We start from the raw sequence: 23,761 nt of genomic DNA, 5'->3' as shown, positions 1-23,761 counted from the left end.
TCTTACAGGCACATCATCACTTAACAGCAAATAAAAACAGCACACATGACTATTTCTGTCCCAAAATGCAAGCCAGAAAGATTAGCAGTTCTGTCACCAGTGACTTTCAGTCCCAGACCAGAAGACGCAGCATTAATTCAGGTGTGCATGTCTTGGAGAACCAGGAAAATGTTCCCAGAGCACTTGAGTATGTACATGCAGTGTCTTCTCTTAGTGAGGGCAGAGGTGTCCTTGGATGATGATTCTGAAGATGTTCAAAGCCATTTGAATCACAGGGCAGCTTTTCTTTGTAGAATAAGTTTGGTATTTTATCAAGGACAATCTTTTCTTCTAAATAGCCCTGTGGCATGTAATATAGAAAAGGCCTACTGAGAGTAATTCTAAATGTTACCCTCTTAGTTCTTCTAAGGCATGGGTGAGGGCTGTGAGTTGAGCTTTTGCCTCCAGGGATTCCAGGAAAAGTATTCCTGCATAGTCCACTTGGTAATCCCCTTAGTCCGGGCATTGCTTTCTTGTATGAGGAATTCCAGGTCTGGGGTCTCTGAGGGAACATGGTCAGAAATACACTGCTCTGTAAAATGAAAGCATTCATGCATAGGTTCCCTAGAGGAATCTGGAAGTAAGAGAGCTGTATTTAAAGACATATGGTTTTTAGAATAATGTTCAGATTGTCAAATATTCTGGCTAAATATCTCTCCGTGTTGCTAGACGGGAGGCAGGAGAGTGCCTGGTGCGCCAGAAGTAGCCGCAGCACACGGCTGAGATGGGCTTCCTGGACTTTGCTCCCTGTGGGCTTCTGTAGTGATGGCTCTTCTCAGCTAAGACGTTCAGCCTGCTACGATGCTATCCAGGGATTTTTTGGAAAGGACACCTTCAGGCATTTCATTTTTCCCAGAACTGAGTCTTAGTCCTTGGCTTTTTGTATTCAGAAAAGTCAAAGGGCTTTTTCCGGTCTGGCAACCCCAGGGTGTGTTTTGTATATAGATTCTAGCTTAAATTATGAGAATACCAAACATTGTATCTAATTAGCATCTCTTTCGAAATTGTGGGCCTCCGCAGTGATGGACACATGCCTGTTTATGATAATACAGGGGAGTTCGGTGTGGGGGGACAGGGGCTTGGGGAGGGGGCAAGGGAAATCCCAGGGCCTATGGAACTGTATCATAAAATGACATTAATAATAATAGAAAAGAAAATGTGAGCCTCTGTAGCTCTGGCAGAACCTGTGATATTACTATCAGGCATCAGGCATCAGAACCCTTTCTTCAGGCCCGGCACAGAAAAGCAGCTAAAGTCCTCGCCTTGCACATGATGGGATCCCGTACGGGTGCTGGTTGGTGTCCCAGCAGCCCCGCTTCCCATCCAGCTCCCTGCTTGTGGCCTGGGAAAGTCTTGGGACCCTGCACCCGCGTGGGAGACCTGGAAGAAGCTCCTGGCTCCTGGCTTTGGATCAGCTCAGCTCCAACTGTTGTGGTCACTTGGGGAGTGAACCATCAGACAGTCTCTTAAGGGAGGGTTTTATTTTTACACAGAAGATAAAGTCAAAATTAGCATCAGAGACATTGTATGACCTCACATTGTCATGAGTGGATTGCTGTCCACAGCCATTTCCCAAATTGCAAGCCAAATCAAAGCCTCATTTCTTCCATTGGAAAAGCACATCAGGCCAATGATACCTGGTTAAAAGTCAGCCAGTGGAGGTCTGTCCCTGAGTCTGAAAGCTCTCGGGAGCTGCAGAGCAGCTGCCCAAGGTGCCTGCTGGCCAGGGGCTGGTTTACCATGGGCAAGACACCACGTTACAGCATGGCTCAAAATGTAGTTGGAGGAGATGCTATAGAAACCTCAAAAGGAATTTTCTTTTCCTACAAATAGTGAATAATTACCGACGCTGGGAGTGGTAGGAAAAAGTAGGGGCATATTGCAAAGCACAGAGCAGGAGCTGGGCAGCAAGTACTCAGTTCTTGAACTGTCTGGGGATGAAAGCGGTTCAGAGTGGGGAATGAGAGTGTGTGCTCTGTGCCTGATTGACCCTGGGCTTGGAGCACAGTGCATGTGGCCTTGCTTTGATTGGTCAGTGATAGGGACCAGCGTGTTCCCTTTGGAATGACAGGTGGGCTCCAGTGTGTCTGGGTCTAAGGATGAACTGGATTTTATTTTGTTTGATCAAACTCGGAGTTGTTGCACACTCTCAGAAGACAGCCTCCAAATGTTAACTATAGGAGCAATTCGAGCCTTTATGATTGAGGGGCTCAGCTCTGGCTGTACTCTCATGTCACTCCTGAAACTGTAAGGTAATCTTCCTAAAGGGTCTGCAAGCTAAGGAAGATACTGGGCCCCGTTAAAGCTAAGGCATTAGCTTGGCTTCATGCTCAACTTCAGCAGCACTGAGCTGCCTGCAGATCTCCAAACACACAAGGCCCTTTTGTGTCCTTTGTGGAATTTTTGGCTTTCCAGGCCCACACCAGTTTTTTCTTTACCTAATGAAACTGTCGTCTTTCTTAAACCACTTCCTTTCCCTCCTGACTTGTCTAGTCTGCTGCTTCCATATCTTTGTGTTACAACAGTCACAAGGTCAGGAGGTACCATAAGAACCATTGGAAAATGCCTGTTAGAGACTTAAATCTGCCTAAAGTAGAAGTAAATCTAATGAATAATAAACAAATATTTTAGAATGAGTTCTGGAGATGCATGTGAACCACCGGGCCAGGATTCGGGAGATTCAGATTCTTTGCAGGGATGAAAGAACAGGGAGAAGAAAAAGGCTCGGGGGATGGGCAGGCAGCATAGCATAGTGGTTTAAGTCCTCGCCTTCAACGCCCTGGGATCCCATATGGGCGCCAGTTCTAATCCCGGCAGCTCCACTTCCCATCCAGCTCCCTGCTTGTGGCCTGGGAATGCAGTCAAGAACAGCCCAAAGCCTTGGGACCCTGCACCCGTGTGTGGCTGATTGGGGAGTGAGTCATCGGACGGAAGATCTTCCTCTCTGTCTCTCCTCCTCTCTGTATATCTGACTTTCCAATAAAAATAAATAAATTTCAAAAAAAGACCTGAGGTGGAATGAATGTAAACTTTCAGAGTATTTATAATTCCCAAGAATACTGTATCTGGGTAGAAATCAGAATACTTCGTATATTTAAACTGAAAAATGGTCCCTTATTTCATCATTTTTAAGGCAAAACTCATGTGCCTTGAGAAAAACTATCAAACCCTGATATAATGCTTATATAGAAAAAATTTAACTTTTTAAGACCTTATTTTGAACTTATAATGGCATGTTTTAGTTATATTTCGTACTTGTGCATACATATATAAAATGTAGGGAAAGTAATTTATTAAAATATTCCTAAAATGTCTTCAATTCAGATTGTGACACTCTAAAATTGCTTTGCAGTTTAGAGCCATCTTTGTTCATATCCTACTCTCCAGATTATGTCATGTGCTCTATTTTTAAGATTTTTAAAATTTTTTATGTAAAAGAGCTACAGAGAGGAAGAATAGCCCATAGCCCATTCTCTTCTGGCAACCGTTTTATAGCTCTCCTTTCCTTGAGAGAAGAAACTGACGGAACATCTAGTCTATCCACACCACTTCACTGAAACTAAGCGTCCGACCCTGCAGTAGCCGAGATGCCCAAAACCTTTCATTGTTGCCAGTCCAGTGGGTAATTTGGGGGTTTGGGGACCTCTCAGCAGCATCTAATGCCAATAACCTCCGTTAGGAAAGTGCCTCCTTCAGCTTCTGTAACACTGCTTTCTGCCAGTCCTTATTGTCACCATCCTGTCTGTTCCCTTTCAAAGTCCCTGTGAGACATCCCTGGCTTAGCTTAGCCCAGGAATGTCAGTGACCCCCAGCTGTGTCCTCAGTGTCCACACGCTGTTGAGTAACCTCTCAGGGTGCGTGTCTAGCCCACATCTTCCTGCTGACCTCCAGGTTTTTGCATTCCTGTTACATTTCGTCATCACCATTCAAATGTTACATGGATACCTCCTCAAACAACAGGATCAAAATAAAACTCTTTCCTATGGTCACCCCACATAAAACAAAGACAAAATGTCTGTCTTGGGAGTGGCAGTGCTAGTCTACCAATACCAGAGCCGCACACCCAGGAGTCCTTTCCCTCACTTCCGCTCTCCTGTTTGTGGACCCTTCCTCCCTAGCTGCCTGCTCAGTGGCCGCCTAGTTGGTTTGGATTGCTATTACTGCTTGCCTGGATTGTTACAGTATCCTCTGAATTGTTTTCCAGCCTCCAGTATGCTAGCTCTTGCTCTAACCTCCACTCAGCTGCCATCAATAATCTAGATCATGTTGTTTGTCCCATAGCTTTCGCAATAAAGTTCAGTCTCCTTAGTTTAGCATATAAGGCAGTGTTTTATGTCATTCTACTGTTCTCTCTTTGCTTTCCCTGTTGCTTTTCTCTCTGCTCCCCTCAATGAAACCTACTGGGCCCACTTGTGTATCTGCCCTCACTGTGTCAGGGCACACCTCTGCATTTTCACATACTTGAGACTCTGCCTGAAGTTTTCCCGTCTTCCTTTTTGTCTAACTTTCGTTGGTCCTTCAACTATATCCATAGGTGTATTCTTTTCTTTTGGAAATGCAGTTTGCGATTCAGTCTAATGAAGAAGCTTCCTCTTAACGTGGAAAAAAGGGCCTGGAGGGACAGTCTACTGGCCAATCCTCACATTGCATCTGCCAGGATCCCATATGGGCACCGGTTTATATCCGGGCAGCCCCAGTTCCCATCCAGCTCCCTGCTTGTGGCCTGGGAAAGCAGAAGTTCAGGTTAAAATAATGTTCTTCCATTATTCAGCTGTCAAATTAACAAAAATGTAAAGAGTGATATTTATCAGGAGAACACAGGGAAACAAACATTCTATGCCAATATCAAAGGCATAAATTTTTAATTTTTTGTATCATACCTTGGTATTTTAAAAGTCTTGCATGCATATATGCAAACTGCTTTTATCTTTGAATTGTACTACTTAATTCTACTTAATTTGAATTCTGTAAAAAAAAACTGAATAACAGTGTGTAAAGTATCATGGATCATTTTAAAACAACAACCAAAAAAAAAAAAAAGAAAAAAGAAAATGTTCAGCGGTAGATGATGGCCAAATTATTTTATCTATATGATAAAATATGTTTGTTAAAATGACCAAAATTAATGTTGACATGGAAATACATTCAAGAACTGTGGTCCAAGTTTGCCAAAAAGAAGTACATGTTTTTAGTTTTCATAAGTCTGGATAGCATATCCATAAAGTGGTAATAGTGTTTATTTCTGATTGGTAATGAGTAATTAAAATGGTTTTTACTTCAAATAGTGACATTTCCGAAAAGAGCATGTGTTTGTTAATTTTGGAACCAAAATGGGGAAAAAAGTAGTTCAGCCCTGGTTATTTGCTTTGCTCACCTCTGTGGTCGCCCTCCGGACACCACAGGTCCCTCAGGACCATCACTATGAATTCATTACTCAGCATCATTCTCTGGGGGCCATCCTAGAGCAAAAAATGATGTGTGAATTAGAGCAATAACATTGTTGTAAGCGTTGATTTAATCCTCAGGAAATGAATATTGTTGTTTTTTCCATTTTGAGGTTAGAACAGGCTGACAGTATTACTCATGTGGGGCTTCACAGTTGTTAAGCAGCAGGGTTGGAGTTCAAACCCGTGCAGGCTGATTTGCACTTAGAAACAGGATAGTGTTGTGGTTCTGAGTTGGGTTGTGTGGATTAGAGTCCATATTTAGGATTCCATTTGGACAGCTGGGCATTAGTTGAATTCCACCCTGAATAAAAAGGCTGAACTTAACACTTACTAGTCTAAACTAAATACCAAGGAAGTAATCTTCACCTAATTTGGCAGTTTTTTGAAAACTTAGAATTTTAGACTGTAAACTTCTTATTGATGGTTGTTGTCACTTCCTGAAGTGTGACTTGTACTCTTCCTGCCATTTCAAACATAAATGTAATTAGTTATTTAAGTATTTCCTCCACCTGCTTTCATTCTCAATATGACTCTTTTAAATTTCAGATTCCTCAAGAATTTTTGAAAACTACTTCCCTGTTACCTAGAACTGCATTAATATGGTAGCCACTTGGCTCTTTTGGTTATTTTAATTAAAAATTATTGAAATGAGCAAAAGATTTAAATAGACACTTCTCCAAAGAAGAGATTGGGCTAGCTGGAAAGCACATTACTATTCATTAGGAAAATGTAAGTTAAAGCCACACTGAGGTACACTACATGCCTATTAGAATGAATAATCTAGGATAACGACAATACCAAATGCTGAAGAGACTGCTCAGACGCTGCAGGTAGGAACGTAGACGTGGTCTAGCCGCTTGGTAAGCCACAGGTGAAGCTCACCATCCACCCAACAGCTCCATGCACCCACTTGGCATGATTTCAGAGATATGAAACCAGTCATGCAAAAACCATTGGACAGATACCCACTGTAGCATTACTGTCATTGGAAAAAAATCTAGAAATAGCACAAGAACCCTTTAATGAATGGAACATGGGTGAATAAGTAGTAGTATAGCCATAAAATGGAATGCTCCCAATAATAAAAAGGAATGAAATCCCATTAGTGTGGAAATGTAAGTGTCCAAAGACATTGTTAGGTGGGAGAAGCCGGTCTCAGACATTTACAGTACTATAAAAGAGCTCATCAAAAAATGCGTATTGTCAAAAATCTAAAATTGATTTTAAAATTTTGTGTACCAAAGTAAACTTATCCCTTAATTCCAAAAAATTCCACCAGTTTTTAAGTGCCTTTATATTACTTCATATATTTTTTTAAACTGGCAAAATTGTTGTAACGGGGATAATTGGGACACGGGTGGCCTCTGAGAGGGTAATATAAGATGTTTTGAGAGGGAGGGTGAGAGGATTGATGGGATGGTTGTGTGTCCTGATTAGGGAGGCAGTTAAGGAAGGGAAGGAGGGAGGAAGGAAGGAGTGGGTACATGTAAAACTGATACAATTCAAATAATGTCTGTAGTTAATAGTACTAGTGTCAGTTTCCTGGTTTTGATAGTTGCACTGTAATGATGTCAGATGTTATCATGAGGGCAACTGGGGGAAGAGTTCACAACAATTGTCTGTACTATTTTTGTGACTTCTGTATGAATCTAAAGTAACTTCAAACTTAAGAATTAAAATATAGTTTCATAGTTGTAATAGTGATGTTTGAAGTGCTTTCAAACCCCATGTTAGTAATAGCAGACATAATGGATAGGGCGAATAAAGAATATTCCCGTTAACACAGGAAGTTTTATTATACAGCCCATGTCTAACTTTGTTACTGTACTTTGACTATTTCAAATGCCAGTGGAACATGAAAACTTCCTCTAATTCCCTTCATGTTAGGCATGTTAATTAGTTGTTTGAATTATATTCAGAAATACTATTTTCTCAGAATTCAGAGGAAAATCAGCTATTTATCAGTTTAAAAATGTATCAGACACATATTTTAATAAATGTCTGGATATTTTAATTTTCTGACAATCATGTATTTTACCTCTGAGTGAGTTTTATCAACTCTGTTGGGACATAGTCCCCCTCTGTTATCCTACTATGCATTCCCATCAGTTTCCTTAGTATTTGCCTTCTATTCTGTCCTTACTGAAAGTTCTTTCATATTCTTAGACCTCTTAAAGGGTTTAGTAGTTTACATTTTTGATAGTTTAAGCCTAATATTTAATAGTTAAGACGCTGAGGGAGTGGCTAGCGTTGTAGTCTATCAGATTAACCTGCAGACTGGGGTGCTGACATCTCATCTGAGCACTGTTCAGATCCTGGCTGCGCTGCTCCTCAACCAGCTCATGTGCCTGGGAAGGCAGTGCAAGAGTTCCAGCCAGTTTCATCATAGTGGTCTGTGCAGTCTTCCGTGATCTGAAAGTCCCAGCTTTCCAGGGCAGACATGTAGCCTAGCAGCAAAAGTGCCTGTGTTCCACATCGAAGTACCTGGGTCTGAAGCTTGGCTTAGGCTGCTGACTCTGTTGATGTCTACCCTCGGAGACATCTGTGATGATGCAGGGAACTTCTGCCACCACACATGCTAGACCTGGATTGGATTCCCAGCTCTGTATAGCCAGTTCTCATCTGTTGTGGTTGTTTGTGAAATAAACCAGCAAATGGGGTAGCTCTCACTTTGTTTTCCTCTCACACTCGCTGTCACCTATCTCCGTGTGTTCCTAAAGGGAAATTACCTCATAGCATCTCCTGGATCTGTATTGAGGTATTGTTAAGATCTTCACTAACTTCTTATTGTAAAAACACCACCCTGCTCCTTAACCTCACCCTGCAAATTTTCTAAAATACAGTTGCTTTTTCTTTTTTTCATGTGGCACACGTCTCTATCTGCTAAGTTCTATGATTCCTTCCATATTGTTTTTCTCTGTGTCTGCTCTGTAAGGACACAGACCTTTTTTTATTCTCTGCTATATTCCCAGCCCTTAGAAAAAGAGCCTGGCACTTAAGTAGGCCCTCAGTATTTGTTGACTAAGAGAATATAGTTACAGAATATTTTTGGAAGGAAACTATAACATGCTTTTAAAAAAAAAACCCATGTTTTAAAAAGTCTGTGAGTAATTCAGTTCTGTCCACCTAAGTAAGTGGAGCAGAAACAGAGTCTGGAAGGTGACATCGAGAGTGGCACCAAGGAGGTTTTCTCTCAGTAAGACAATGCGAGACAGGGAAAATAATTGCAAAGTGTAAAAGAAGTTTCAGGATCCAGAAAACACTGAGTATGTGTTGACAGTCTTGAGAAGACTTGATGGAAACAAAAGGTTGGTGCAGGAGAATAGCACAAAATAATTTTAAGTGGATGCGGACAGATGCCGAAGGACTTGACAGTGAGTCGGGAGAGGTAGCGGTGCCATGACCCATGGTGGAGACTACTAGTGTGAATTCTCAAGCTGTGAGCAACAGAAAGCTGTCTAAGTCTGGACTTTCAGTGTTGCATAGGTGGCAAGGACAGTAAGATAAGAAATGCCACCTGAGAGGTGGCCGCAACCACACAAAATTGAGGTAGTACGGAGTGGAGCGTGTGATCAAACAAGTGGGTGAATGGATTATCAGAAATCAGTAATATATCAGATTATTGATAGCTGCATTTTGGAATACAAAGAAATAAGAAATTAAAATGTGTTAAAATCATATTTTAATTGCTTTCTTCTTTATTATAGGCTTCCTTCATTTACAAAAAATGGATCATTCTGACCACTGGAGGACTCAGTTATCACAATACTTCTGTGCTACTGACTAAGATTTATGACAACAAGTTAATGACATTTCTACATTATGGGACTGTTGAACTAAAAGAGGACATTTTCTCATAAAAATACTTTTGTAGATTCCTGTTACTAAATAACAATTTAAAAGCAGTTATTAAATTGCTAGATTTGCTAACACAAGCACAGGTGCAGCAGCTACTGTATACTAATAGTTACTGAACCTCAAATTGAGATGTTTTCCCTTTCTGGGAGAAGTCAGTATGTTTGCAAGGAACCACTGAACATTGTCACTAAGTACCTTTCCATCTAAGTGTCAGCATTCTGAAAAGTTCCAAGTCCTGCCACTAAGTGGGTTTGATATTATGGCAGCAACTTACAGACTTGTGGTTAGTACTGTGAACCACTACAGCAGCGTGGTAATAGATCGGCGTTTTGAGCAGGCTATACATTATTGCACTGGAACCTGCCACACCTTCTCCCATGGAGTTGACTGTATAGTGGTACACCATAGTGTTTGTGCAGATCTCTTACACATCCCTGTATCTCACTTCAAAGATGTGGATATCAACTCCGTGTTTCTACCCGCTGAGAATGGGCTTTGCTCAGCTGAAGGTGACTACACCCATCCGACCCTCACTGGCATGCACAGGGTCAAGAGAGGATCTACATTTCAGAATACCTGTAACTTGAAGGACATTGCAGGAGAAGCGATCAGTTTTGCCAGTGGGAAAATAAAAGAATTTTCCCTTGAAAAACTAAAAAATTCTAACCATGCAGCTTATAAAAAAGGAAGGAAAGTTAAGTCTGACTCATTTACTAGAAGGTCAGTTGATTTTGACCTGCTCTGTGGCCATTATAACAATGATGGGAACTCTCCATCCTTTGGTTTACTCCGCAGTTCCTCCGTTGAGGAGAAGTCCTTGTCCCACAGAAACTCACTTGATACAAACCTGACTTCCATGCTTCTGCACAACTGCTCTGAAGAAGACCTAGTTACTCATATTTTAGAAAAGCATAAAATAGATAACTTTTCTTCTGGGACAGACATAAAGATGTGCTTGGATATCTTGCTGAAATGCTCCGAGGATTTGAAAAAATGCACAGATATCATAAAACAGTGCATTAAGAAAAAGTCAGGCGGGGACATCACTGAAGGAAACACTAACGATGTAGTTTCTAGCTCTGAAACGGTCTACATGAATGTAATGACCAGGTTAGCGTCCTATCTGAGAAAGTTACCATTTGAATTCATGCAGTCTGGGAGCAATGAGTCTGTAGATTTAACAGAACTGACCAGTAACATGCCTGCCTTACAACCAACTCCCTGTTCCCCAATATTTGGAACTGATCAGCCCCCTAAATATGAAGATGTTGTTCAACTCTCAGCCCCTGATTCTGGACAGTTTAAAACTAATGAACTACAGGATGAGAAGCAGAATTCTAGGAAAATGGATACCATAAAATCCATCTCCAACAGTTCCACAAATCCTTTATATGATGTAGAGGCAAAAGCTACCCAGTTTCAATCACCAATATTACCCATGAACTCTTCAGAAAATGTAACATCTGGTGGCTTACTGGAAATGCTTTACATTGAAGAAGAGTCAGATGGAAAGAAAGCACTGAATAAAGGGCAGAGGACAGAGAATGGACCCAGACCAGAACTGTTGAAGGTAAGTGAATGTGGAGCAGAATTTTCAGACCATTGTGCTCATGTTAAAAATTGTCCTGCCTCAACACAGAATGAAATCGGCAAGACATTTGAAAAACCAGGTGCTCATCCAGCCGAGAAAGACCCTAAATCGAAAGTTGCTAAAGTTGAAGTAGGAGACCAGAGGAATTTTGTGAACCCTAATAGTCAAGAAGAGATAGATAAATTGTTAATGGATTTGGAGTCATTTTCACAGAAGATGGAGACCTCTTTAAGAGAGCCACTTGTCAATGGTAAAAACTGGGATTCTCTCGACAGTCGTGATCAAATGACTGGTCATACCCCTGTTGATCTTAAGCCTAAATCTAAAGTCTTTTCATCGGCAGAAAAAGTCTCACCTTCCTGCCTAACAAAGATTATTGAAACCAATGGACACAAGATAGAGGAAGAAGATAGAGCCCTTTTACTGCGAATTCTGGAAAGCATTGAAGACTTTGCTCAAGAACTAGTTGAGTGCAAATCAAGCAGAGGAAGTCTATCACAAGAAAAGGAAATGATGCAAATTCTTCAAGAAACCTTGACAACGTCCTCTCAGGCTAACACATCACCCGGCAGAGCTGCTGTCTGTGAAAAAGCCCAAGACGCTCCTTCAGCAGTGTTGATTCAGCAGACCCCAGAGGTAATCAAGGTAAGAACCAACAATCTCAAGCCTTGTTACCTTCCACTATTGCTTCTCCCCTACACTCAGAATGGTCTCAGTCCAATCAATGCAAAATCGAGTTAGTGTTGGAAAGACCAGTTTGAACAGCCGTTTCCACACCCTCTATTTTCTTCCTTACCCTGCGACCAAAGGCAAGTTACTTAACCTTAATACTTTTCTTCTGTATGGCAGAAATAACATAGATCAAAATAAGTTATATAATTTATAATGTTTACGCAAAATAATCATTTAATATTAGTTTTCATCCTCCCTAGTCCATAGTGAAAAGACCAATCCTTACGCCACGCCTGTGTAGATCTGTGTGAGGTGCAATGTAGGGAGCAAAAGAAGGCAAGATGTTTAGAGCGCTTACAGTCTGATTGGAGAACCTGAAACGGTACTCAGGCCTGTGGACATTACTTTGTAAACAGTATTATTGATGCAGTAAGCATCAAAGAAGGTGAAGACTAATAGGTTGTTGGCTTTAGCACGTCAGAACAGTTGTAAATCTAGAATCGGAAGTATTTTTGAAGACTTTCACGTCCACCTTTGTGCTGATAAGATTACTTTTGTGTGCTCTGAGAAAGGCAGTTATCTGATGATTTGTATACATAAAATATATGTAACATAGCAAAATTATTCCTGGTTTATTTTACATAGTCATTGTAGGACTGGCAAGGGACTCTACTCCACCTCATTCAGGGATCCAGGCTGGGGGCATACTCCTGTCCATGAAAACTCCAGGCTGAATGCGGATTGGGCTCGCAGCCTTTGACTGAAATGTCCTCCTGGTCTGTCACATGTACATAAGGATGTCAGATGTACATAAGGAAGCCCACCTAGCCCATGGGTAGAGGTGGTGAAGATCAGGAAAGAAGGGGAGAGAGGAGAGAGAGGAAAGAGAGAGGGAGAGACCAGAGAGACCAGAGAGGGAGGGATAAGAGAGACCAGAGAGCGGGCCGCACCTGGGGGGCCTTTTTGTCTGCCAGGTGTAGCGGGCAGGGATTGGGAGGGATTGAGGCCAGGCCCCCAGGGGATTTACTCTTAATTAAATTTTGTTGCCTTGCTTACACTTCCAAAAAAAAAAAAAAAAAAACCCCACTCAGACTGATTGATGAAGTCCCAGTGTTTGTGGTGTTTGAGTTCACTAAGGAAGGGAAGGAAGAGCTTGGTATTCTGCTGACTTGTCTCAGACATGACGCGCTTCTGTTCATAGTCTGGTCTTTGGCACAGTGGTTAAAGATGCTGCTTGGAATACTTAGCAGATGAGATATTAGTACTGCTTCCTCTATTTTTGATCCAGCTTCCTGCTAACCCACAACCTGGGTAGGAGCACAGGTGCTTGGGTCTCTGCCTCTTGAGTTCCAGGCCCCTGGATTTAGCCTTGCCGTGTCTTTCCTGTTGGCAGCATTTAAGAAGGGAATCAGCAGCTGGAATTCTTTCTACTGACGTGAAAGGTAAAATCTGAGCACCGTAGGGAAGCAGGCAGAATATTTGATGAGCGCTCTGTACCTTGTGAACACACTGTACGTGTCAGCGTACATGAATCAGATGTAAAGGTATATCAACAAAGGCAAGTCGTAAAGTGTTAATATAGTTTTAATATATATGTATATATATTTGTAAAAAAATTAAGAGAAAGTAAATATATAACTCAGATTTGTCCTGAACAAATTGTTAAAGCTGAGGGATGGAAGAGACGTGCATGTGAGGGAAGCTGTGCATGGGGCCCTGATGGCATTAGTAATGCTTCGTTGTATAATTTGGGTGTTTTGTCCTTTTTATGTAATTTTGTGTTCAGTTCAATTTGGCATAGTTAGAACACTTGAGGAGGCCCTCAGCCAGTGTTAGAGTGTCTGGGTCTGAGTCTCAGCTCTGCTCCCAGGGTGCACCCTAGGAGGCAGGAGGTAGTGCCTCGAGGAGTTGGGTCCTTGCCTCTCATTGGAGACGCGGGTTAAGCTTCTGGCTGCTGCCTTGGCCTGGCCCAGCCCCAGCGCTGTGGGCATTTTGGAAGTGAACCAGGAGCAAATGCGAGGTACCTCTTTCTCTCCTCCACCCAAAAGTTTTTCAAATAAAGTGAATTTGTTTTTGTTTTTATTCAAGTGGATCATATGTTGGAGATGACACTTATGAATCAAAACTAAAAAGAAAAATGAAGTTTCATGTTATTTTTAGCCTTCCCAGTAAAATTTTCATTTGAGCTGGGGAAAGAAATGTATGATCAGATAAATTATTTTTACCTGAGCATGCTTTGTGTTTTCTGCTGTGCATGTTTTTAGTACCAGTGATGTGAAAGTTTTAAACAGAATATACTTAAGATTATTAGATGGATCCTAATAGAAAAATCTGCAGATGTTCCCTGAGCATTTGTATGAAGTCTCTTTGTGTTTATCTCTTGAGTCAACACTAAAGAGAAACTGTGGGAGGTAATTACAAAAGTGAAAAAAATTGCTTCATGCATTTGAGTAATACTGATGATTTCATCTGATTTTTTAAAGGAAAGAAGCAATGTAACAATCAATATGATATTAATATCGTAAGTTACCACGAGCTAAGACTTTTAAATTTTCTTACTGTTTTCCCACAGTAACCTGCTTACTCCTTAAAAAAAAAAAAAAAAACAGTCTTCTTTAATGAGCTGGTCCAGCATTTCATAACCATTAAGCCAAAAACTCTTCACTGTTTGATAGAGTATTTTGAATTTTGTTCAACTTTCTTCCTGCATTATCTTCAATAACAAAAAGAGAGAGACATTCTAAAAAATAGATGGGTTGCAGAAAGTAGGAAATGTTAGCCTAAGGCCAAAAACACATTCCAAGCAGCACCTCCCCTGTGTCCCTGCGGACAGTGTGGGATCAAGTGTTCTGTGACTCCACAGTGCAGGCACTGGACTGCGAGTGAACCCCCTCACAAGCTGACAACTATAGGCATTCAAATCTTGGCAAAATACTGTCTCCAATATCACAGGAAAGAATACAATTTGATGAAATTTCTTCTTGATAAGGTTGAAAAGATAATCAGTGAAAAGCTCATTTCAAAAGGCAGGTAATGTGGGGACCAGTCTCTTGGTGCATCAAGTGAACCCTCCATCTGCAACTCTGGCATCCCAAATGGGCACTGGTTTGAATCCCATTTGTCCACTTCTGGTCCAGCTCTCTGCTAAGAGCCTGGGCAAAGCAGCAGAAGATGGCCCAAGTGCTTGGGCCCCTGACACCCATGTGGGAGACCCAGATGAAGCGCCTGGCTGTGGTTTGGCTCACAGCTGGCCATATGGGAAGTGAAGCAGTGATATTTCTCCTTCTCTCACTCTCACTCACTCTCACTCTCTCTTCATCCTCCTCCCCCTCCCTTTCCCTATCTCCTCTCTCCCTCTCCCCTTGTATCCTCCCTCTTCTCATCCTGCCTTCCTCTCTTCCTGCCACGCTCCCTCCCTCCCTCCCTACCTACCTACCTATCCTTCTCGCTCTTCTCCCTCCCGCTCTGTAACTCTGCCTTTCAAATAAATGGGTTTTTGTTTTGTTTTGTTTGTTGTTGTTTTTGTTTTTTACAAAAAGGACAGTTGGGGGCTGGCGCAGTGGTGTAGTAAGCTAAGCCTCCGCATACAGCACCAGCATCTTAGATGGCTGTCAGTTCAAGATCCAGCTGCACTACTTCCAGTGTAACTCCGTGCTTACGGCCTGAGAAAGCAGGCAAAGATGGCCCAAGTCCTTAGGTCCCTACACTGTGTGGAAGCCCAGGAAGACACTCTTGGCTGCTGGCTTTGGGCTGGACCAAGCCTGGTTGTTGTGACGATGTGGAGATAAGTCGGCAGCTAAAGGAGCTCTTTCCTCTCTCTAATTCTGCCTTTTCAATTAAAAGGATAGTTTTTTTTTAAAGGATAGTATGAAATGCTTATTTCAGAAAGATGCTTGATACAAGAAGACCGAGCATCTGCTTTGACCCAGTTACCTCTCTCCATGAGATCTTTTAGATCAGAATTGGAGAGCTTTCTCTATAAAGGGTTGTACAGGAAATGTTATGGGAATCTTGGGTTACAAGGTCTCTGTCACTTAGTCTTCATCTTAAAAAAAAAACTTTAAAAATTTGAAACCACTCTTAGCTCCCAGATGTACACCAAAAAAGTTCATTTTTTTCAAACAAAAAAACAAAACAAAATTACAGTGGATGAGCATTTATCACTTACCTCTTAGCTTTGTCAAACCTTAATATTTTGCCATATTGCATTAGACTTGGTTTACTTAAAATTTTTATTATGAGCATTTTAACACATTTACAACTTTTTTAAAAAGATTTTTGTTTTATTTTATTTATTCTGAAAGGCATAATGAATTAAGAGGGAGAGACGGAGAAAGGGATCTTCATCCACCTGTTCGTTCCCTAAATGGCTGCAACAGCTGTGGCCGGCCAGAGCTAGGATGGACTGCATTTGGATTTCCCACATGGATGGGAGCTGGATCGGAAGGGAAGCATCAGGGACATGAACCGTTGCTCTGATAGGGGACACCAGCAACACAGACAGTGGCTGAACGTTCTGTGCTGCAATGTCTGCCGCTACATTTAGAACCTTTAAAAATTACTTGATAGGCCCGGCATGATCGCTCAATCACTAAATCTTCACCTTACGCTGGGATCCTGTATGGGCACTGGTTCACGTCCTGGCTGCTCCACTTCCCATCCAGCTCCCTGATTATGGCCTGGGAAAGCAGTCGAGGACAGGCCCCAAGCTTTGGGACCTGCACCTGCGTGGGAGACCCGGAAGAAGCTCCTGGCTCCATGTCAGCTGGGCTCAGCTCCTGCTGTTGTGGCTGCTTGGGAAGTGAACCAGCAGATGGATGATGTTTCTCTAAAATCTGCCTTTCCAATAAAAACTAATCCTTTTTTTAAAAAAAATTATCTGAAATACAGAGACAAGCAGAGGTCTCTTACCTGCCCATTTACTACCCAAATGCCTACAATAAATGGGGCTGGACCAGGTGAAATTAGAAACCCAAAATTCTGTCTTCCATTGTGGCTATTTGAGCTGTGTACATTCCAGATGGCACATTAGGAGGGGGACAGAGTGGGAAGCAGAGCCCGAACTCGAACTCAGGCACTCTGTGGGATGTTGGCATTCGAAGCAAGATCTTCACCTCCCCTATTGTCGTCATCGTAAAAAACATCCCTGAGGCGCATCTCCTTGCTGACCTTCCCGCTCTCCAAGGCAGCTGCTCTCTGAAGGCAGCATGGATTTTTTACTGCATGTTTTTATACAGTATTTTTTCATATTTTCATTCTTATAGAGAATGAATATAGAATAATTAGACATTGCAACTTTCTGTGCCGTACTAAAGAATTAATTCTAGGGGAGTGGGAAGCTAAAGGTTTTTTAACTGAAAAGTCCTATAGAGTTTATGATTACTTTTTAAGAATAAAAACTTTTAAGTAAAAGCTGTCTTTTTTGGTTTTTGGTTTTTGTGGGTTTTTTTGGACAATTGAATATTTACAAGGATTCAGGACATTTTAATTTTTTTAAGATTTATTTATTTTTATTGGAAAGTCAGATATACAGAGAGGAGGAGAGACAGAGAGGAAGATCTTCCGTCTGATGGTTCACTCCTGAAGCGGCCACGATGGCCAGAGCCAAGCCAATCTGAAGCCAGGAGCCTCTTTTGGGTCTCCTGTACGGGTGCAGGTCCCAAGGCTTTGGGCCATCCTTGACTGCTTTCCCAGGCCACAAGCAGGGAGCTGGATGGGAAGCAGGGCCACCGGGATTAGAACCAGCGACCATATGGGATCCTGTCACATACAAGGCAAGGACTTTAACCACTACGCTATTGCACCGGGCCCCCAGGACATTGTAAAGATTGATGTAACAAGGCATATGAGCAGGACTTATACATGAAATTGATGATGATCCTCAAGAAAATTAACTGACCTAATGGGATTATGTCAGTAATTTTTAATGTTCCAAAAGAATTTTTTTAAAAGAGTGTTTGTCATTGAGATATAAATTCAAACCCTTGTTAAGAGAAGATGCTATATGCCATAGAAAATACCAGAAAGATGCGCGTCTATGCCAGGGATCAACAGTCCAGGGCCCATGGCCAGTCCAGTCGGCTACCTGTGCTCATGGCTTCATTGGACCATGGCTACATCTTTTCATTTACATATGACCTTGGCTGATGTTTTGCTGTAACTGCAAAATTAAATATTATGACAGACTCTAGAGCCTAAATTGTTTGCTGTTCAACTGTACAGGAAAAAAATATTGCTGACAGCTGATTTAGATATTTTACAGATTAGCAAAGCAGACTTTTGTTAAGGCTTAATGTGTCATTTTTTAAAACATGCTGTAAAACATAGTATCAGCAGTAGGATCTACCAATGGATGATGATATCAATCAGTAGATACAGAAAAGCGAATCTAGAGTCAGTGTTGACCCTACTAGTTTAAATACTCACACTGCATGTTGCAGTGCCTGAACCTGATTCTTGCTTCTGGCTCCCGACTCCTGCTCCTGTCAGGGTAGACCTCAGGAGTAACTGAGGTCATTGGCTGCCTGCCGCCTGTGTGAGACCTGGCTTGATTCCCTCACTCCCAAGCCTCAGGTTCCCCCTGAGAAGGTGTCAGCAGAGCTTAATTGAACAAGCATGAACTCGTGTGGTTAAAGACCTGCGTGACATTCAGATCAGAGAGGGAAAGAGTGTTCCAGGCAGGCTCAGGAAGAACCGTGCAGGCGTGAGATCCTCAGGAGGTAACTGAACTCATGAAGAAAGAAAGTCGGAACGTAAGGACAGGCCCAAGCTGGAGCCCGAGTCCAGTGGCTTCCAATCATAGCACTTGTTCAGGTTAGACTGTATATGAGCCACAGCTTAAATTTATGTACGTATGTTTTTAAAACCACAAGCTTAGATGTTATAAACTCAGTATCCACATTATAAAGAGCTATCGGATGGCTCTGAAATCAGTGCTTGCAAGAAAAAAAAATGACTTATTGAAAACAGTGGAAAATCGGAGATAAATTCCAACTAAAGTAAATTCAATTTTTTATAATGATATTTTGATTTTTTCTAAAACTAGAAAATAAATACTGATTGGGTGATATAATTGAAAATAAATATTGTAAAAGTATTGTAGAAAGCCTTTCTCACTTGTAACTATGCGAAGCAAGTATTTAATATCGGAATAAAATAGAGTATTTTAGAAATATGAGGTGACTATTTAAAGATCTCAAACAGTATCCCATAAATTCATAATGTGCCATGTGATTGCTATTTTATCATCTTTAGAACTTTTATTTTAGCCAAATTCCCTCGCTACATATATCCACAGCTTTTTTGTGGTGTTTAGTAGTTCTGCTGTCTCAGCCAGCAACTTTGGCAGTTTTCAAATATATCCATACTCATTTGGAAAAAAATTATTTGATTCTTAGATAGCCTTCTGCTTAAAAAAAAAGTAATCAAACATGTCGTGTAAACTGCCATTTGAGATTCAGAATTTCTGTATTTCTGCCTATTTTGATGAGACATCTAGAGGAGTTTGGATATTTGCTTTCCTTCAAATAAAAACTACAAACTATTCCCAAACTAGTTTTTTTTTCTGTATTTTTAAAGAATAATTTAAATTTGAACTTTAGTTTGTTCCTTTTTCATAAAGTACTGGGCAGAAAGAGTCCAGTGCACATTGTATGTAGGCTTCTCTGTACCGGCTTGAGGAGAAACTGCTCCCTGCGGGCTGACACCTTCCATACTCCAAGTGGAAGAAGTTAGCATGATCTGAGAAGTCACTATTTTTAGGTCCAACTGTAATGTTTCTAACTTTGGTACACAGAGTAGGGGTGCTTCCCTTCCCAGAAGGCTCTCTTCTCAGCATGTGCAGGTCAGTTTGACTGAAAGCTGACAACGAGGAGCTGCAGGCCCATTGCAGCCTGTGAATTTCAAGCTTGAACATTATGAGCAGGTATTGGAGGCCACAGGCTATATTTGGGAACCAGCTGCATGTCAGGACAAGCATGGATTGTGGTCCCCGGAGGCTGGGAGAGCACAATGCTTGAATTTAATTTCTTTGGAAGATAAGAAGAGAAGAATTTCCTTCTACCTGACAATTTATAATAGTGACAACTTGCTGAATCTATCTTCTGAAGTTTACTGGACAGTGGCAAAGTAAACGTTCTCTTTTCAAAGATGATGATCAAAGAAACTTCTCTCCGAAGGGATCCGGATTTAAGGGGAGAGTTAGCTTTCCTGGCAAGGGGCTGTGACTTTGTTCTCCCGTCACGATTTAAGAAGCGGCTGAAGTCATTTCAGCAGGCACAGGTTTGAAACTCGGGTGTTTTTTTTTAACATGTTTTTATTACTAATGAAACTACCCAGTGAACTAACTCAAATAAACTTATAGCTCATTTGTATCTTGATATTAAATCAAGGAATTAATCTGTGTCCTCTATTCAGCTATTTGCAGAAAGCTATTTGTAGAGGGATTCCAACAGGTTTAAAAATAGACCTCCTGGACATGGGGTACAGTACTAACATTCTTCTCTTGTCGAGAAGGAACTCAGGTTAGAGACAATAAATACAACCTAACAGATATTTTACAGTGTTCAGCATGGAAAATCCTAGAATTTTTTAAGAGGAATATCCAACAAATGAGAATGTCTATATTAAAATCCTTGTTTGTATTTTGAATCTATAGACTCAGTATACGTAGGAGTGAGCTATAATACATTTTCAAAAGTGTAGTGATGCTGCTAGTCCTTTATAAAAGAAGTATTTTTATAGAGACAGTTTGTATATTATATATATGCAATATAACATGTTTGTAGATAATGAAAAGTAAAAATGAGAGACTGAGTGGTTCCCTGCCACTGATGAGTGCTTTGCACAGTCTTGGATTTTGTTTGCTTATAACCTTAGATCTCCACCAACTAATTTCTCTAACACCAAGTACAGTGCAAACTAAGGGGTATAGAAACACTGTCATCCAGATTCTAGCAGGAAACCATCATTTCATACTCCGCCTTACCTAGAATAATTTCACATGTTGGGATAATCCATCTGAAATTATTTTGGTAGGTCTGAAATTATCAAATATTGGAAATGCTCCAGTGACACAATAATAAATGTGTAAATGTCCTAATGGTACTATCACAATGTCGCTTAAAAATCCAGATCAAGTACCTGGGTGAGGCTGCGTTCCTAGGGAAAGACTAGAACAGAGAACTGAGATACTTCACCCAGTCAGTTGCTTCTAATACATTCCTAGATGGGACTGGACAGCTTTGCTCAAAGTCAACAGATGCCAAGCTTGCTAGTGACTGTGTATTTGTATTACTAAGCTTGATTCAATTGTGTTTGTAAAAGATCAGTTTTATTAAATACATTAATGTTTTACTTATTTGCATCTCGTTGAACCCAACAGTAATTTTGATATACCTGAAAGTTCAAAATAAATACAATCTTTTTATGTTGTTTTTCTTGTAAGTATTATCATTTTTACTACATTAAACAATGATTTAATGTGGTGAATTGTTCCATGTTGAGTTAAACTAAGAAAATCTGAGTAGAATATTATATAATCAGATACCTTCCATTCAGATAGAAACGTCCACTGATGGCCAGTGTTTGTTCTAATGTCACTTATTTTCCATCAGAGCAGAAGCAACAAGTCTTGCTCTAAACTTCATCAACAAACGTGTTCACGAGACTATCGTGTTTCATCCCCCTGCCACCAATGGTCTGAATCCTGTTTTCATAACTGCCCTGAAATTATCCACAGTAGCCCTGGGTGTTACATCATGGAAAACATTTTGGGAAAACCAAAAAAAGAATTTTGATAAATGCCTTCTTGTAATCTCACAAATCTTTTTCTATGCGAATGATAGAAAGCAAATAACACTAACAGAATGACACAGGTAAAGCCGCTGAGGAATTCTGTGCCTTATTTTAGAATTCTACTACTGTTGACGCATGGGATTAGGTATTAATATTTTCAGATTTAACATTAAGGCAGAGAGATGGTTACTTAAAATAGTTTTATCAATTTGTTAAAAGTGATTTTTAAACTTTAAATTGTAAGTGACCGAGTATGTAAATGATTATTTAATTTTTAAAATATTCTGTTCATTTGAAAGTCACAATCAGAGAGGGAGAGATTGATCTTCATTTGCTAGTTCACTCCCGAAACGGTGCACTGGCACGGGCTAGGCCGGGATCTTCCAGATGTCCCACATGGGCCACCTGCTGCTGCTTGCCTGGGCGCATTAGCATGGAGCTGGGTCAGACGTGGAACAGTGGGACACAAACCAACTGCAATATGGGATGCATCTATGCCAGTTTGTTACCCCATAAATGACTTTTTATTTTTGAGCCTGAACAAACATGTTGAGTTATGCTGGATGTAATTTTTTGAGAGCTGCAACTTTTGGCCTTGTCATTCATTTTCCTACCTGAGGGCAGATCTGGGCAAGCACTGTACTTTTTTATTTTAAGATTTATTTATTTATTTTTGTTTCAAAGGCAGAGCTAAAGAGAGAAGGAGAAACAGAAGATCTTCTAGCCACTGGTTCACTTCCCAAATGGCCACAGTGGTCAGAGCTGAATCAGTCCAAAGCCAGGAGCCAGGAGCTTCCTCTTTGTCTCCCACATGGGTGCAGCAACCCAAGACCTTGAGCCATCTTCCAAAAGCAGTCCCAGTCCAAAAGCAGTTAGCTGGATCGCAAGTGACACATCCCAGTGTGGGATGCTGGCACTTCAGGCAGAGACTAGGCCACGGTATCGGCCCCTGTTCCTTATTTTTTTTTTTGAAGATTTATTTTTTATTTTTATTGGAAAGGCAGATACATAGAGGGGGAGAGACAGAGAGGAAACTCTTCTGACCGATGGTTCACTCCCTAAGTGACCACAGTGGCCAGAGCTGCACCAATCTGAAGCCAGGAGCCAGGAGCTCTTCCAGGTCTCCCACGTGGGTGCAGGGTCCCAAGGCTTTGGGCCGTCCTCGACTGCTCTCCCAGGCCACAAGCAGGGAGCTGGATGGGAAGTGGGGCTCCCGGGATTAGAACCAGTGTCCATATGGGATCTTGGTGCATTCAAGGCAAGGACTTTAGCCACTAGGCCTCCGCGCTGGGCCCTGTTCTTTATTTTTTTAATATATATTTTTAATTAATAGAAAGAGCACCGTTCTTAACCTTTATTTAGCTAGGATACATCATATAACTTCTTTTCATACTTAAAACTTGTAGGAAACAAGTACTATCATTTCTGCTTTTCATTACTGGAAAAAATTTAACAATTTTTCCTTCATTTGGAAAGTAGAGAGCAGAAGAGACAGAGTAATCTTCTATACACTGATTCACTCCCCAAATGGCCTCGACAGCCAATCCACAACCAAGATCCAGGAGCTTCTTCCCAGTCTGCCACACGGGTGTAGGGGCCTAAGGACTTGGACTGTCTTCAGCTGCTTTCCCAGGCCATCAGCAGGGAGCCAGATCAGAAGCAGAGGAGTGGGGACGTGAAAAAGTGCCCATATGGGATGCCAGAGGTGGCAGTTTAGCTTACTACACCAGGCACTGGCTCCAGAAATGATTCTTGTGGGTTATTTATTTATTTATTTATTTTTATTTGAAAGAGTATAGAGAGAGACAGAGAGGGAAAGAGAGATAAGAGATCTCTTCCCTGCACTGGTTCACTCCTCAGATGACCACAACAGCTGCAGCTGGGTCCAGACCAAAGGCAGCCAGGAGCTTCTTCCAGGTCTCCCACATGGATGTAGGGTCTCAAACACTTGGGCATATTCCAGTGTTTCCCCAGGTTATTAGGGGGATGCTGGATTAGAAGTGGAGCACCCAGGACTCGAACCAGTGCCTGTGTGTAATGCCTGCAGCACAGGCAGAGTTCAACAACTTTACTGAAGTTCTTGGCCCCTTATTACTGAAATACTGACACATTAAGTAATTTCTTGAGGTACCACTCTTAAGTTATGACTGTTTTCTAACATTTCCGTGGGCATCACTTCCCTTTGCTTTTTCTTCTTTGACTATTACTTTATATGGAATCATTGTTCAAACTTTATGGATGGCATGAAGATAGTTTAGAAAGAACCTTGGACCTGGCACAATTCTTGATGGCTAAATCCTCACCTTGCACATGCTGGAATCCCACATGGGTGTCCGTTTGTGTCCCAGCTGCACACTTC

At 41.3% G+C, this 23,761-nt stretch overlaps 1 protein-coding gene across 2 annotated transcripts in view; it reads left to right on the top strand.

Annotated features, from left to right (window-relative positions):
• The first annotated feature begins 9,193 nt into the window (after positions 1-9,193).
• PPP2R3A (protein phosphatase 2 regulatory subunit B''alpha) overlaps positions 9,194-23,761 on the top strand; it is a 72,188-nt gene continuing 57,620 nt past the window's right edge. The window contains exon 1 of one of the 2 annotated variants that reach the window (XM_058657278.1): positions 9,194-11,580. In XM_058657278.1, the coding sequence (XP_058513261.1) occupies positions 9,604-11,580 (1,977 nt within the window). In that variant the 5' untranslated portion in view covers positions 9,194-9,603. Of the gene's footprint in view, positions 11,581-19,422; positions 19,888-23,761 lie in introns of those variants that run through there. The other variant, XM_058657279.1, reaches the window with a different exon arrangement.

Source organism: Ochotona princeps, chromosome 30 (genome assembly GCF_030435755.1).
Source record: "Ochotona princeps isolate mOchPri1 chromosome 30, mOchPri1.hap1, whole genome shotgun sequence".
NCBI lineage: Eukaryota > Metazoa > Chordata > Mammalia > Lagomorpha > Ochotonidae > Ochotona > Ochotona princeps.
This window is presented reverse-complemented; position numbering and strand designations above follow the sequence as displayed.